At 43.1% G+C, this 14,403-nt stretch overlaps 2 protein-coding genes across 2 annotated transcripts in view; both read right to left on the bottom strand.

Annotated features, from left to right (window-relative positions):
• Positions 1-1,053: 1,053 nt before the first annotated feature.
• LOC142312098 (uncharacterized) overlaps positions 1,054-14,403 on the bottom strand; it is an 85,977-nt gene continuing 72,627 nt past the window's right edge. Inside the window, 1 exon segment of the mRNA XM_075350977.1 lies at positions 1,054-2,689. Coding sequence (XP_075207092.1) covers positions 1,600-2,689 — 1,090 coding nt within the window. The 3' untranslated portion in view covers positions 1,054-1,599.
• Positions 2,927-13,300, bottom strand: LOC142312093 (gastrula zinc finger protein XlCGF66.1-like). Its single transcript, XM_075350973.1, has 5 exons — positions 13,124-13,300; positions 6,667-6,816; positions 6,359-6,538; positions 4,267-6,276; positions 2,927-3,002 (listed from the first exon to the last, which is right to left on the bottom strand). Exons 2-4 carry the CDS (start codon positions 6,742-6,744, stop codon positions 6,136-6,138), a joined length of 399 nt encoding a protein of 132 aa, XP_075207088.1. The 5' UTR covers positions 6,745-6,816; positions 13,124-13,300; the 3' UTR covers positions 2,927-3,002; positions 4,267-6,135.

Raw genomic sequence — 14,403 nt, 5'->3', positions numbered from 1 at the left:
TGAGCAGGCAGGGTGGATGGAAGCAGATGCTACAGCTGAGCAGTCGGGGGAGTGAGTGCGTTGGCATCCCTGCAGGGAGGAGCAAGCAGGAGAGTGTGGGGACGCTGGAGAAGGCGTTACATAATCTCGTTAGTACCAGATACTCCTGGGATGAGCCAGTTACGTATATTGCTATATGAAACTTTTTTCGAACATGCAAAAACTGTAGTGATGAGAAAGATTAATGAATAGTAAAAACCATGAACACGTGTAATTTAGTTAATCAAATATGCCTTATGAAAAGGTACCTTAACAAAACATTAAAAGGGAAACTGTCGTTTTTCAATATTAAACTGCCCCCATTGTCTTGTTAGTAACGCAGTTTGCATCACTAACATGGTTTTGTCAAACAAAAATTCCCTGTATTTATATTAAAGTAACAGTGTATATGATCAGGTGAATGCTTTAAAGACCTTTAGTTTCAGTAACAAAGGTGGCACTTGTCTTCAGTTCAGTCACTGTCAGTAAGGCACCATCTTCAAATTATGCACACCCCCTGTATTATGGTTGATTGCCGTGACTGACCTGACGTCACGGCAATCTCCTATTACAACCCGAGCTTGTACAGTTCCCCTCAACTACCCAGGCATGTGCTCTTCGTCTGTCTTTCTTTCTTCTCTTGGCAGCAGCAGAGTGGCGAAAGCACAAAGACGCGCTTTACGTGCGCGCACCCAAGGAGACATGATAAAGCCCGAAGCATGCGCACTGAAGCTGGGTGTATGTTCCTAGATTAATTTCATATGTGCACATTCCCTGGGTTTTATCACGTCACCTTGGGAGCGTGCACGGTAAGCTAACAAGACATTGAAAGCGGTTTATTATTGAAAAAAGACGTGACAGGTACCATTTAAGTTTTGCCAGTCTTGCTTAGACTGGGATTTATAGTGTAATGCTTCCTTTACCATTTCTATACAATATGCTGACCAACTTTCCCTCAATTCCATAGATCCTAACATAGATTCTAACATAACATCTTAACATTGAAAGAAGAAATAAAGGCCAAATACAAGGATATACCTTTTAAAAGCATATGATTTTTAATGATTGGCTCCAAGTTTTAAAGGGATTGTCAAATATCTATCACCTGATTTGACATTGACCTAGGGCAGACACGAGTTTACATAATCAGGGCAGTGGCTGATGCAACTCTCCGATGCCTAGCTGGTTTCATCTATTTAATAAGACGCACTAGTAATTTTTTTACTACAATCTGAACATGAAAATGTTTTTCCTGTGTTAGCTTTTTGATGACCAATAAGAGATGAATTTAGGACAACATACTTTCCTCATGCAGAACATGAAAATGGCTTTTTTTCTGGGTGATGTCTCTGATGTTTAACCAAAGCTGATTACTGGTTAAAACAATTTTAAATATACATTTTTAAGAATTCTTTGATGTCTAACAAAGTGTGATATCTGGTAAAAAAAAATTGCTACATAGTGAACAAGAATAGCGTTTCTCTCATGTGCGAGTACTCGGATGTGCAGTACATTCTGATGTCTGGTTAGACCATTTTCCATATTCTGAAAAGAAAATTACTTCTAACTTGTGTGAATTCTCTAATGTGAAATAAGACATGATTTCATATTAAGACATTTCCCACAATCTGAACATGAAAACAGCTTCTACCCTGTGTGAATTCTCTGATGTCTAACAATTTGTGCTTTAAATGTAAAACATTTGCCACATTCTGAACATGAAAATGGCTTCTCTCCTGTGTGAATTCTCTGATGTGCACCTAGACTTAATTTTGTTTTAAAACATTTCCCACATTCTGAACATGAAAATGGCTTCTCCCCTGTATGAATTCTCTGATGTTTAATAAGATATGCTTTCTCTATAAAACATTTCCCACATTCTGAACATGAAAATGGCATCTCCCCTGTGTGAATTCTCTGATGTGCAACTAGACTTGATTTCACTTTAAAACATTTCCCACATTCTGTACATGAAAATGGTTTTTCACCTGTGTGAATTCTCATATGTTTAACAAGATGTGATTTCTCTATAAAACATTTCCCGCATTCTGAACATGAAAATGGCTTCTCTCCTGTGTGCGTTTTATGATGTTTAGCAAGATGTGATCTGTGAGAAAAATATTTTCCACATTCTGAGCATAAAAACGGCTTCTCCCCTGTATGAATTCTCTGATGTGCAACAAGATATGATTGCCTTAAAAAATATTTCCCACATTCTGAACATGAAAATGTTTTCTTCATTGAGTGAAGTCTCTCATGTGTTTCAAGACTGTATTTCCTTGTAAAACATTTCCCACATTCTGAACAAGAAAATGGCGTCTTAGTTGAGTGAGTTCTCTGATGTGCATCACGATCAGATTTCCTTGTAAAACATTTCCCACATTCTGCACATGAAAATGGCTTTTTCATTGAGTGAATTCCCTCATGTGTTTCAAGACTATATTTCCTTGTAAAACATTTCCCACATTCTGAACATGAAAATGGCTTCTGCCCTGTGTGACTTCTCTGATGTGAAACAAGATTTGATTTCTCTATAAAATATTTCCCACATTCTAAACATGAAAATGGCTTTTCCCCTACATGAATTTTTCTATGTTTAAATAATGCTGAATTAGAGCTAAAGCATTTCCCACAATCTGAACATGAAAATGGTTTCTTCAATGAATGAGTTCTCTGATGTATATTAAGAGTGGATTTCCTTGTAAAACCCTTGCCACATTCTGAACAGAAAAAATGTTTCTCTGTTGTTTGAGCTTTTAGATGTTCAACATCCCTTTTGTTATTTCTATTTTGCATAACTATTTGCGAAACATTAGTAGGGAGGACTTCTTGTAAATGATCTGATGATGAACTTTTGCTGTTCAAGGTTGGAAGTGTATCAGTTATAATGGCAAGTTCTTCAAAGGTATCTGGTGTGATACCGTGATCCCCTGCTTTAAAATCTGAAGATATCGGATGTCCCTCTGAGTTCCTGGTACAGTCATCTGCCAAGAATGAAACTAATTTTATTTTCAATAACTTTCACTTGAAATATGACAATTATGTTATACATCTTATAATATTTTCATACAAGTTGTGGTCAAACTAAATGGTCAAATAAGACAGTGATTAGGTCACAAAGTTGTGCTCTTTCAATTTTTCACGTCTTCATTTCTTGTTACTAATGTTTTTTATAGTGACATTTTCAGTTTTTGGGGTTTTTTGCCAGACATTAATGTGGACTTTTTGGCTCTGTTTTATGATAGTAAATGCCATTACCTGGCTCTGACCCAGATTGTTAGCTGACCTTAGTTCTGAATTCTCTCCTCTCTCTCTATATATATATATATATACACTAACTTCTCTTTTGCCTGTATTTCTGGAACATCAACTTTTTTTTATATTGACCTTGGCTTGTTCCTGACCTCCTTCCGCTGGCTTAGATGTCCAAATGCCTGACTTCTGTATATTACCCACATCCATCTTTAAAGGGAACCTGTCACCAGTTTTTCGGCCTATAATCTGCGGCCTCCACCACTGGGCACTTATATACAGCATTCTAACATGCTGTCTATAAGAGCCCAGGCTGCTGTGTAAAACATAAAAAAACACTTTATAATACTCACCTAGAAGGTCGCTCCGGTGCACAACAGTCAGATGGTGGCGCCGTTCTCCGGGACCGGCGCCTCCGCTTTCGGCCATCATGGTCTTCCTGCTTCTGAAGCCTGTGTGCATGAGGCCTTCTACGTCATACAAACAGGCCAGTATTGAGGTCCTGCGCAGAGGCACTTTGATCTGCCCTGAGCAAGGCAGATCAAAGTATTGTAGTGCGCCTGTGCGGGATCGGCGAGTGTGTATGACGTAGGATGTGTCATGCACACAAGCTTCAGAAGGAGGACGAAGATAGCTGAAAGCGGAGGCGCCGGCACCGGACAGCGGAGGCGCCCATATGGCCCAACGCCACCGTAGCGCGACTGTTAGGTGAGTATTATAAAGTGTTTATGTTCTACATAGCGGCCTGGGCTCTTATACACAACATGTTAGAATGCTGTATATAAGAGCCCAGTGGTGGTGGCCGCAGCTTATAGGCCGAAAAACTGGTGACAGGTTCCCTTTAATCATATCTTGTTCATCAGTAGTAAATGACTTTCTTGTTACAACTCTCCTAAATAGAGGAACAACGGTCAATTTACATTGATCCTAAGCTTACTAGGATGTCAATATTATCTTGATTAACAGTATAAGGACTCATGTGCACATTTGTTTTACCTAAATCCATGCAGTTTCTGAAAGATTAGTCTGGCGACAAGCCAAGAAGGTTGTACACTTCGAAGGGGTGGTGGCGGAAATCCCATTATGGGGGAATAGCCACTTCCATACTCTGAGAGATCACCCTTCGGCGCAATTCTGGGCCACTCACAGCGTCAATGCATTAGGTGATCTTTTTGTCCTGGGAACCACAACCTTCAAGTCCTTTACACAAGTCCAGATTGAATGTAATGATCCAAGATCACATTTTTTTTTAGATACCTGCAGATTCGCACAGCGATTCAATCCTACATACAGAAAATTGGAGTGAGGAGATTGATATCATCACTTCCTATGATAGGTATTCTAAAATCACAAGGACCTCAAGGCCTCATCTCAGCTATATATACTTACCTGTTGTCGGTGGGGGTGAAGTCGGACCCCTTGCCAGCCCAGGATAGATGGAAATCTCTACTTCCCTCTCTACAGGGAGAGGAATGGGAAGAGATATTGGAATCTCCGACTGCGGTATCCCCTTCGGTTAATAATAAGTTGATTCAATGTTACATTGTCCACCAGGCATACCTTACTCCAACTCGATTATTTAGTATGGGCCGTTCTCGTACATCGGAGTGCCCGAGGTGTCATCTCTCAGGGGCAAATTTCATACATATGATTTGGAGCTGTCCCAATATATCTTCATACTGGCGGGGAGTGACAGCTCTGCTGACATCGATTGTGTCAATTCCTGTTTTGTGTGACGCTTTGATATGCCTGTTTGGGGTGGTGGAGGAAGAGTCCTGGGATCATTACATGACAATATTCCTCAGAGAGGCATTGTTTATGTCTAGGAAATTAATAGCTCTGAAGTGGATGGGAGATTCGAATCCAACTGTGAGGTCCTGGGCTTAAAAAAAAAATTTGTCTCTCTCCATTACATCAAGCTAAAGGGTGCTTTACACGCTGCGACATCGCTAGCGATAGCTAGCGATGTCGTGCGTGATAGCACCCGCCCCCGTCGTTCGTGCGACATTTGGTGATCGCTGCCGTAGCGAACATTATCGCTACGGCAGCGTCACACGCACATACCTTTTCAGCGAGGTCGCTGTGACCGCCGAACAATCCCTCCTTCAAGGGGGAGGTGTGTTCGGCGTCATAGCGACATCACTGCGGCGTCACTAAGCGGTCGCCCAATAGCAGAGGAGGGGCAGAGATGAGCGGGCGGAATATCCCGCCCACCTCCTTCCTTCCTCATTGCCAGTGGACTCAGGTAAGGAGATGTTCGTCATTCCGGCGGTGTCACACATAGCGATGTGTGGTGCCGCAGGAACGACGAACAACCAGCGACATGCTCCACCAACGATATTTGGAAAAGGAGCGGCGTGTCAACGATCAACGATTTTTGCGATCGTTGATCGTCGCTCCTTGGTGTCACACGCTGCGATGTCGCTAACGGCGCCGGATGTGCGTCACTAACGATGTGACCCCGACGATATTTCGTTAGCGATGTCGTATCATGTAAAGCACCCTTAAGGCATCTTCTCATCCAGTTATTATCAATAATCATCAGGAATTTGATATTCAACAGGTTATTGATTCTAGGAAAGTAATAGTTTCTCTACATGATTAGTTCAATAGAAAGGTTGTTGACCAGAATAAAGATCATGGGTTCTGTGACTCTTGATCTCTTAAGGAAGAAGCTTCATTCTATTGTCTGAAACATGGTTTAAATGGCCTTGGTCCACAGGAAGGTTTACGGAAATCCAATGTTTTTTGGGGAGTTTGGTAATTACTAATATCAATTTTGAAACGATCTTTGATGGTACTATTAAAGCAAAGAAAAAATTGTCAAGTCATGAAATAGTACAGATAAGTATAGGCCGTGTGTATTTAGTCCTGTCCATTACCTGGTGATGTGAGGAGCTGGGGAATCTCCATCATGACGTCCTTGTACACATCTTTGTGTCCTTCTAAATACTCCCACTCCTCCAAGGAGAAATAGATAGTGACATCCTGACACCTTATAGGAACCTGACACATACAATGATACCGTCATCCCCCGATCCCTTCATAGTGTTACTGTATAATGTCCCAGCATTCCCAGCAGTGTCACCTCTCCAGTCATCAGCTCAATCATCTTGTAGGTGAGTTCTAGAATCTTCTGGTCATTGATGTCCTCATGTATCAGGGTGTGAGGTGGAGGTCCGGTGATTGGGTTCAGAGGTCTTCTCCATCCCTCAGACACAGGGCCCTGACAGCGCTTACTAGAGGTCTTCTTCACCACTGTGTAATCCTGGTTATGGAGAGACACATTAACAATTTCACTACAGACATTTCCAGAGTCCTCACCTCTCCAGTTCTGTCCATCTGTTATTCCCATAGATAAGAATGATGTAATGTGACGTCATCAGAATCTCTCACCTCTCCAGTAAGCTGGAAGAGGATCTCTATGGTGAGGTGTAACATCCTCTCCGCCATCTTGTCCCTGTCCCGATCCATCCTTGATGGATCAATCAGGAATATTCTCTTATATAGAAGATCTCCACTGAGAGGATCCGATATTGTAGGGACCTGAATGGGGAGAAAATGACGATGTAACATCATAAAGATCCCATGTAATAATACAATTACTGGAAATAAGGGAACAAATGAAGACATATAATGTGCAGATGTATACTCTATTCTCGCACTGGGACTGTAGAGGCCACTAATTGGCTGTAGCGAGTCTGTGTTCATCCAGGCAAAACAGAAATACAGATACTAAAAGGAGACTCAGGAAGACATGGAATGGGAGCAGTGGAAGTTGTTAATTTGAGTTTCACTTATTTTATTATTTTACAGCCTTCTGAGAATTTTTTCTTCATATCCACTAATAAATAAACATATATTTTTCTCCACACACAGTAACCAGCAGTCACTTTCACAGTTAGAAGCTTCCATAAAACTCATTCATGACTCCATCGCCTACACTAAATTTGGCATCACGGATATTGCAGTCACCAGGTTCACAAATCACTACTACGTTAGGAGGGCCATATTAACATTTCATACTACATTTGTACCTATATACAGTATTTGCCCATAGTTGTACATAGATTACATTACCACAATCCGGTAAGAGACGAGAAGGAACTGACCGCACACCAACCGCTGTGTAGGAATTCTCATTTAATCATCAGTGCAGGTAAAAGTCTGGACGCAGCCGGTGAGCAGGCTCCTACAAGAGGACGACGGCCGTTTCGCCTATCAATTAGGCTTCCACGGGTGGTGGACCCGTGGAAGCCTAATTGATAGGCGAAACGGCCATCGTCCTCTTGTAGGAGCCTGCTCACCGGCTGCGTCCAGACTTTTACCTGCACTGATGATTAAATGAGAATTCCTACACAGCGGTTGGTGTGCGGTCAGTTCCTTCTCGTCTCTTACCATATGGACCTTCTCCTGTGACGAGCACCCCCGCTTTGGATTCTATCACTGCTTAACCTCCCTCTGGAATACATGCGGCACCGCAGGTAACACATGCGCTGAACATTGGTGCAGGACCGCCCTCACTCTTGACATTACCACAATCCACCTCCATGAATCTCCCCTGTGATGGGATCCATTCCTGTAGTCTGAGACATTTTTCAGTCCACAATGCTGCAAACTGCTGTTACTTCAGCCTCTATGGCAATTACTGGTAAAGACGTCTCCATACAAAGTGTTTTTACCTTTCTTTTTTCATTTTACTCTTGGCATAACATTTCTTTCTGACATTTTTCATTTCATCTTCACTATTGGAAGAAATTACAAAGCAAAACATGCCACAATTTTCTGAAAGCCTGAGGAGTCCCATACACATCAGACTAATGTAGGCCAAATTGACCCATAGACAAGTTCGGTCGACAATTTAATGGGTATGGTGGCGCTAGCCAAGTGATGTTTAGTGGAAATGTTGACATACATACTGATTTCGGACTACCGATTATATTTTTCTCCTAGAGATAAGCCGCCAGCCTGCATATGAGCCAGCAACTTTCTATTATGCGCACAATATTGCGCATGTCTAGAAGTAAAATAAAATAAGATCTAACTCAATACAACTTCACCTGACCCTCCCGGTTCTTGTACAGACTAGAGTTCCAGCTGTGCAGTCCCTAAAGGCCCCTGTGCAGACTGAAACAACCGTAACCGGGGGTAAGATGACTGCTCTGGTCTTACTTCCTAATCAGCTATCAAGTGTATCACGTACCTCCTAAAGAATCCGGGGGAAGGAGCAGTGTAAAAAATAAGTTAAACCAAAAAGGTTCCAATTTTTCACAGAATTGGCTGAAAGGCTGTAATTCAAATCAGGGTCCATATGACTAACGGCAAAGAAGAGCCAGGTGAAGCATTAAATCGTTACACCCACCAAGTGATAGTGCAGGCTAAATTACAGCATGGGAAACACCTGCTGGCGGATAAGTAGTGAACACAAACAAAAGATAATCAGAACCTGTCCAGACTATGGCTCAGTGGAGAGGGAAACAGATCACAATCCCAAGGCATACTTTCTTACAGACAACAAAGGGATGCTCAGCTAAACATCTGCTCCTGTGTATAATGCATCGTGGGGTCAATGGGAGGTTATCATGACGTTCTCTTGTGCTGCGTCATTGCACCCTTCAAATGCCGTAGGGAATGACAGCGATATTCAACAGGATAACAGCCATGGGCTGTTATCTGGTTCATTTTTGTATTGCATTTGAAATTATTAATTTAATGGTTCAATATGATTCTTCCACTTTAATATTCTGAGTTTTGGCTGTGAATCAGTTCTTAAGAAGATAAATAACAGGCTGTAACTGAGCACATTTCTACATGGTTACTTTAGGACATGTACACTACTATTGGTACTAGAAAGATCGTGTCTGCCTAGAGACATCAGAGGGCTAGGACAGGGATATAAAGCTATTAAAAAGAGTCCAAATGAAATTGCATGATAAAAAGATAAGTCTTGTGAATCTGAGCTCCCATCCCCAATGGAGGCCAAGTACAATACAAGTTTACTATCTGGTTAGATGTTAATAATATCTTTAATTATAGAGTACATATTTTGCCATCTTCTATGTTTTTATATTCTATTCTATGTGTTTATTCTTAATTTAGTAAACTATATGATTATTATATAGCCATTGTGCTTGAATCCATTTATCTTGCAACTATTAATCCATTATATAACCTATATTATACAGTGGTTTTATTACACATGTAAAGCAACCTTATTACCTTAGGGAAACCTCTTCATAATGTTTCCCATCCCTATTGTAAAAATCTAGACAGGTGTTTTTTCGGGGGGTGGAGTCTCACATGTAAAGGGGGTCTGTGATGGAGGAAAAATAAGAAAGACTGATTGGGTGGCCAGAAGTAGCAGTGGTGTATACAGTGTATCCACCCATATCCTGTCCACCGCCATTAACTTGAGAACGGCGGCTATAGGCATAGAAGTGGTGTCTAGGTATAGTAAAGTAGCCATGCGCTACGCAATGAAACCACCTATAGCGCCACCTGGTAAAAAACAACAGAGTTAGCATTTTTATCTTGAAAACGGAACGAGATAGAGACAAAAAGTGAATAAAAAAAATTGTAGGGCATCAATTCAATACGAATCAACACCTTGCATACAGAAATGCTATGATTTGAAACCCATGACCCCCCCAAAACATTGAATGCTGGTCACGTATATGGCGCTCATTTACCTTTGATGCTCAAAGTGGCCTCCGTCAGCTGCAATGCACATCTGGACTCTGGACAGCATACTGTATCTTGTTGCATGTTGTGCAATATGGTAGGTGACACATTTGCACAAGCATCTGTGATACGTCGTCGTAGGTCCTGCAATGTTGGTGGAGGGGTCGCATACACCTGCTGTTTGATGTAACCTCACAGAGATAAGTCCAATGGGGTCAGGTCGGGTGAGCGTGGAGTCCACTCCACGCAGCCACCATACCCAATAACTTGTAGGAAGGTCTCCATGAGGTATTACTTCACGTCCGCAGCCTTGTGAGTTTTACACGTTCTATTCATAGCATTTCTGTATGCAAGGTGTCGATTCGTATTGAATTGATGATGCCCTACAACTTTGTAATTCACTTTTTTCCTCTATCTTGTTCCGTTTTCGAGATAAAAATGCTAACTCCGTTCTTTTCCACCAGGTGGCGCAATAGGTGATTTCATTGCATAGCACATGGCTACTTTACTATACCTAGACACCACTTTTATGCCTATAGCTGCCGCCGTTCTCAAATTAATGGCGGTTGACAGGATATGGGTGGACACACTGTATACAGCTATAGTCCCCATACACATTGAGCCAAAGTTCCACCAAGCGGAAGATTTTGGCCAATTCGAAGCTGTGTCAACTTCTGGTTGAAGAATATTTGTAGCAATCCCAGCTGTTTCATACAACTAACATGCATGGCATAATGTCTATGTGTTAATTGTTCGGAAAACGAAAGAGCTATTATTTCTTTAGCTCCATTCAATATTGAAGGCTTTTGTTCATTATACATTGAAAATGTATGGCTTTATCTGAAAAGTACCGTATTTGTACTATGTAATCAGATATGTATATGGTGCGAACGTGATAATGACGTTTCGTACAAACCCCTTTTCATCATTCGATTGTCATCTCATGTGTATTGGAGCCTTAAAGAAAACCTGTCACTAGATTTTTGCTTATATACCCTGCCCATCACCTTTAAAATCATATGAATGGGGGTTCCTACAACCCCTATATATCCTCAGAGTTGCCTCTGCATATCTCCGAAAATGTGTTTTATACTTGTCCTAGACTGCATATAAATTTTGTGGTTGGGTCCGATGGCTGTCGCCAGATTGCAATCAGCACCGCCCCTGTCCTTTCAAACGCTGTTACTTCACTTTGGATGTAAGTGGATGACGTCTCTACATCATCCACACACTGCTTGATGTGCCGCGCCTACGCAGTGAAAACAGAATGGCAGCGCAAAGTCAAGTCACCAGCAACCTGGGCAGGATGAGGCGCACTTACGTAGCTCTCTGATTCCACTGAGCAGGCATGAGAATTTGGTCACTATGACTACTTCACACGGGTTGTAGAAACCCCATTCATATGATCTTAAAGGTGATGGGCAGGCTTTGAAGTGAAAAAAACGATGACAGGTTCCCTTTAAGATATCTTAACAATAATCAATGTCATTGTAGGTGTCTAATAACACTTTTCGGTGTCATAATATATATCCTATCTTAAAACACCAGTCTACCATTTTTATTTATTTATTTTTTTTTAACCTCTGAAATGGTGCTTTAAATCTAGGTTTCCTGACCTTACTCATACTTACCCCCCACCATCTTCATTTTCCATCAGCACCGCTCCAGTTGGTATTCTGCAGTTCGTGATCTTCCAGCTCTGCCAGTGTTTCAAGGGGCAAGACGTATGTCACCTTTCAATTTAAGTCTATGGCAGCCTCAATCTGGCTCATATACTGAGAGCTTGTGATGTAACTTTTGACTTCCAGCAAGTCAAAAGTTCGATTACAAGATGGCACCATGGGACTGGAGTGGATGTCAGTAAAAGGTGAGGACACTGAAGGGTTAGTAAGGATTAAAAGCACCACTACAACAGTGTAAAAAAATGCTGGAGTGGATTTAAGTTCTTTCTTGGCTTTATTTGTGTAATGGAAGGACAGGCTGGGGTCTGATAGATCCAGTGAAGTGCTCACCACTAGTGATGAGTGAGCATTACTATGCTCAGGTGCTCAGTACTCGTAGCTAGTGATGAGCGAGCACTACCATAGTTGGGTGCTCGGTACTCATAACTAGTAATGAGTGAGCACTACCATGCACGGGTGCTCGGTACTCATAACTAGGGATGAGTGAGCACTACCATGCACGGGTGCTCGGTACTCATAACTAGGGATGAGTGGGCACTACCATGCTCGGGTGCTCAGTACTCGTAATTTGGGATGACCGGGCACTACCACGTTCGGGTGCTGAGTACTCGTAACTAGTGATGACCGGGCACTACCATGTTCGGGTGCTCAGTACTCGTAACTAGGGATGAGTGGGCACTACTATGTTCGGGTGCTCGGTACTTGTAACGAACAGTTGGATGCTCGGATGAGCGCGAGTCCAGTACCCAAGTATAATGGAAGTCAATTGGGAACTCTAGCATTCTGGGAAATCTACTCACCACTTCTTGTACCTTAGTGATGTAGGTTTTTGTCCCTTTACATACTATTAAGCACAGAGATCGCACAGACCCAGCTTCTAAGCCTATGCCATCACAGTGAGTAATAGTATGTAAAGGGGAGCCCCGTTACATAGGATTGACCACTGGGATACGTGTAACAGCCATAATTAGAGATGACGATCTCGGCTGTTTCACCTCTTTGCTGATTAGACAGAGGGAGCGGCTGATGCCAGTGACCCACTGGGATCTTGAATGTACCAATGGGTTGCCATGGCAGCCAGAGGCCTAATAAAAATACCCATGAATGGCTTCAATATGACTCATAAGCAAAAAAAAAAGAAGTTAAAATACATCAACAACAGAGGTAAGAAAGTTCTATCTTCTGGAATAGCAGCCCAAGATGCTTCCATAGACATGTCCAGCTCCTACCCCAAAAATCAGCCAAAAATCGACCAAACACCCAATCGTCTCAGAGAAAGCGCCACATTCCCAGATATAAGAGGCCGTCTGGGGGGGGGGCAGTGTTCATGTCATAAGGGAGGGGGTCACGAAAGAGGTAACGTACTGTGTGCACAATGTATGAGGGGAAAAGGTATAACTCCTGGAATATAGGCCCAAATATAGCAAAAGAGTCTCACTGCTGAAGGGGTTAATGCCGCCTGCGCCCAGTAATGGGGAATCTCCACATACCTCCACCTGCAGAGCCGCACACTAGAGATATGGTTGGGCCTAGAATGTATTGACTCCTTCCAGGTCAGTGGGCGTTGCGATGTTTCCTCCTGTCCACTATAATCATGCAGGCTCCGCCCCCTGCATCCCCCCATCTAGAGCTCGTACCCCTGAGATCCCCACTTCTATTATAAACAACTCCATGACCACCCAGACTTAGAGAAAGAATGTTTATTCCATCTGGAAAACATCTTCTGAACACTCCCAGTATCACGTGGCAAATTACGTCATACCTGGAAGAAGCCCATACATTCTAGCATCTACCCACTAGATATATGGTTGTTCTTACAGGACCTGTGATGATGTCACATGGAGGGGAGGAGTCAGGGGTCACATGATCAGCTCCTCAGTGTATGCAGGACTCTGCTGTGCTGGATGTTATGGAGCTGGATGAGGGGAAGGTTATGTGTGGGGTCAGGAGGGGTTTACAGTATGGATGGAGCGGAGTCGTGTGTGTACGAGGTGTACGGAGCGGAGCCGTGCGTGTACGACGTGTATGGAGCGGAGCCATGCGTGTGAAGTGATGAGCCAGGGTCGCCTCTGGCCTTGTAGTCGTGGCAGTAGTTTTGAGGCTGGTCCTTGGCTTCACCACTTCTTCAAGGTCGGGGACTGACTTGGTGGGGCAGAGTGTGACAGTGCATTCGCCGGACGTCGTACAAACGATCTTCAGACAAAGGGTGCTGGTTACAAACGACATCCTTTATTACACAACAAAATCCGGCAGAAACATCAGGCACTTCAATGGAGCTGGGGGCAGCCTGCCCTAACGCACCCTCTGGTGGGGATGTGCCCGGGGTACTCCACTTCGCCGGGCTCCCACACTTTGGTTTCCTGCACACCGGACCCACACCGGTTGCTTCAGACCGAGGTTTCGTTCCCCTCCTGGTTCTCCGGTGCCCCCTGATGGTCCCGCTCACACACTCTGCCCCCTTGGTGTTCTCAGCCTTCTGTCCCGGATCCAACTAACTACACACTTCCACACACTCCCCCCCATGCTACAGCCGGCTCCTCCTCCCCGGTGGCGACAGCCGTCCCACCCAACCACTATGGGGTGCCCTAACACAACATAACATCATAAAAATCAACATTTTTATTAACTACAAATTCCGGGTTAACTACGCTGGTACTGGTAGGGGTAGGCCCACCCACTACATGCCTCCCCTCTTAAAATCCGAGCCTCCCGGCAAGGCTCTATCTAAAAGCATACAAACTGTAAAACATAAACATCATGGTGGTAACCT

This window comes from Anomaloglossus baeobatrachus, chromosome 5, assembly GCF_048569485.1.
Source record: "Anomaloglossus baeobatrachus isolate aAnoBae1 chromosome 5, aAnoBae1.hap1, whole genome shotgun sequence".
In the NCBI taxonomy this organism is placed as follows: Eukaryota; Metazoa; Chordata; class Amphibia; order Anura; family Aromobatidae; genus Anomaloglossus; species Anomaloglossus baeobatrachus.
The sequence above is the reverse complement of the archived record's forward strand: the minus strand, read 5'-3'. Positions and strand labels throughout refer to the sequence as shown.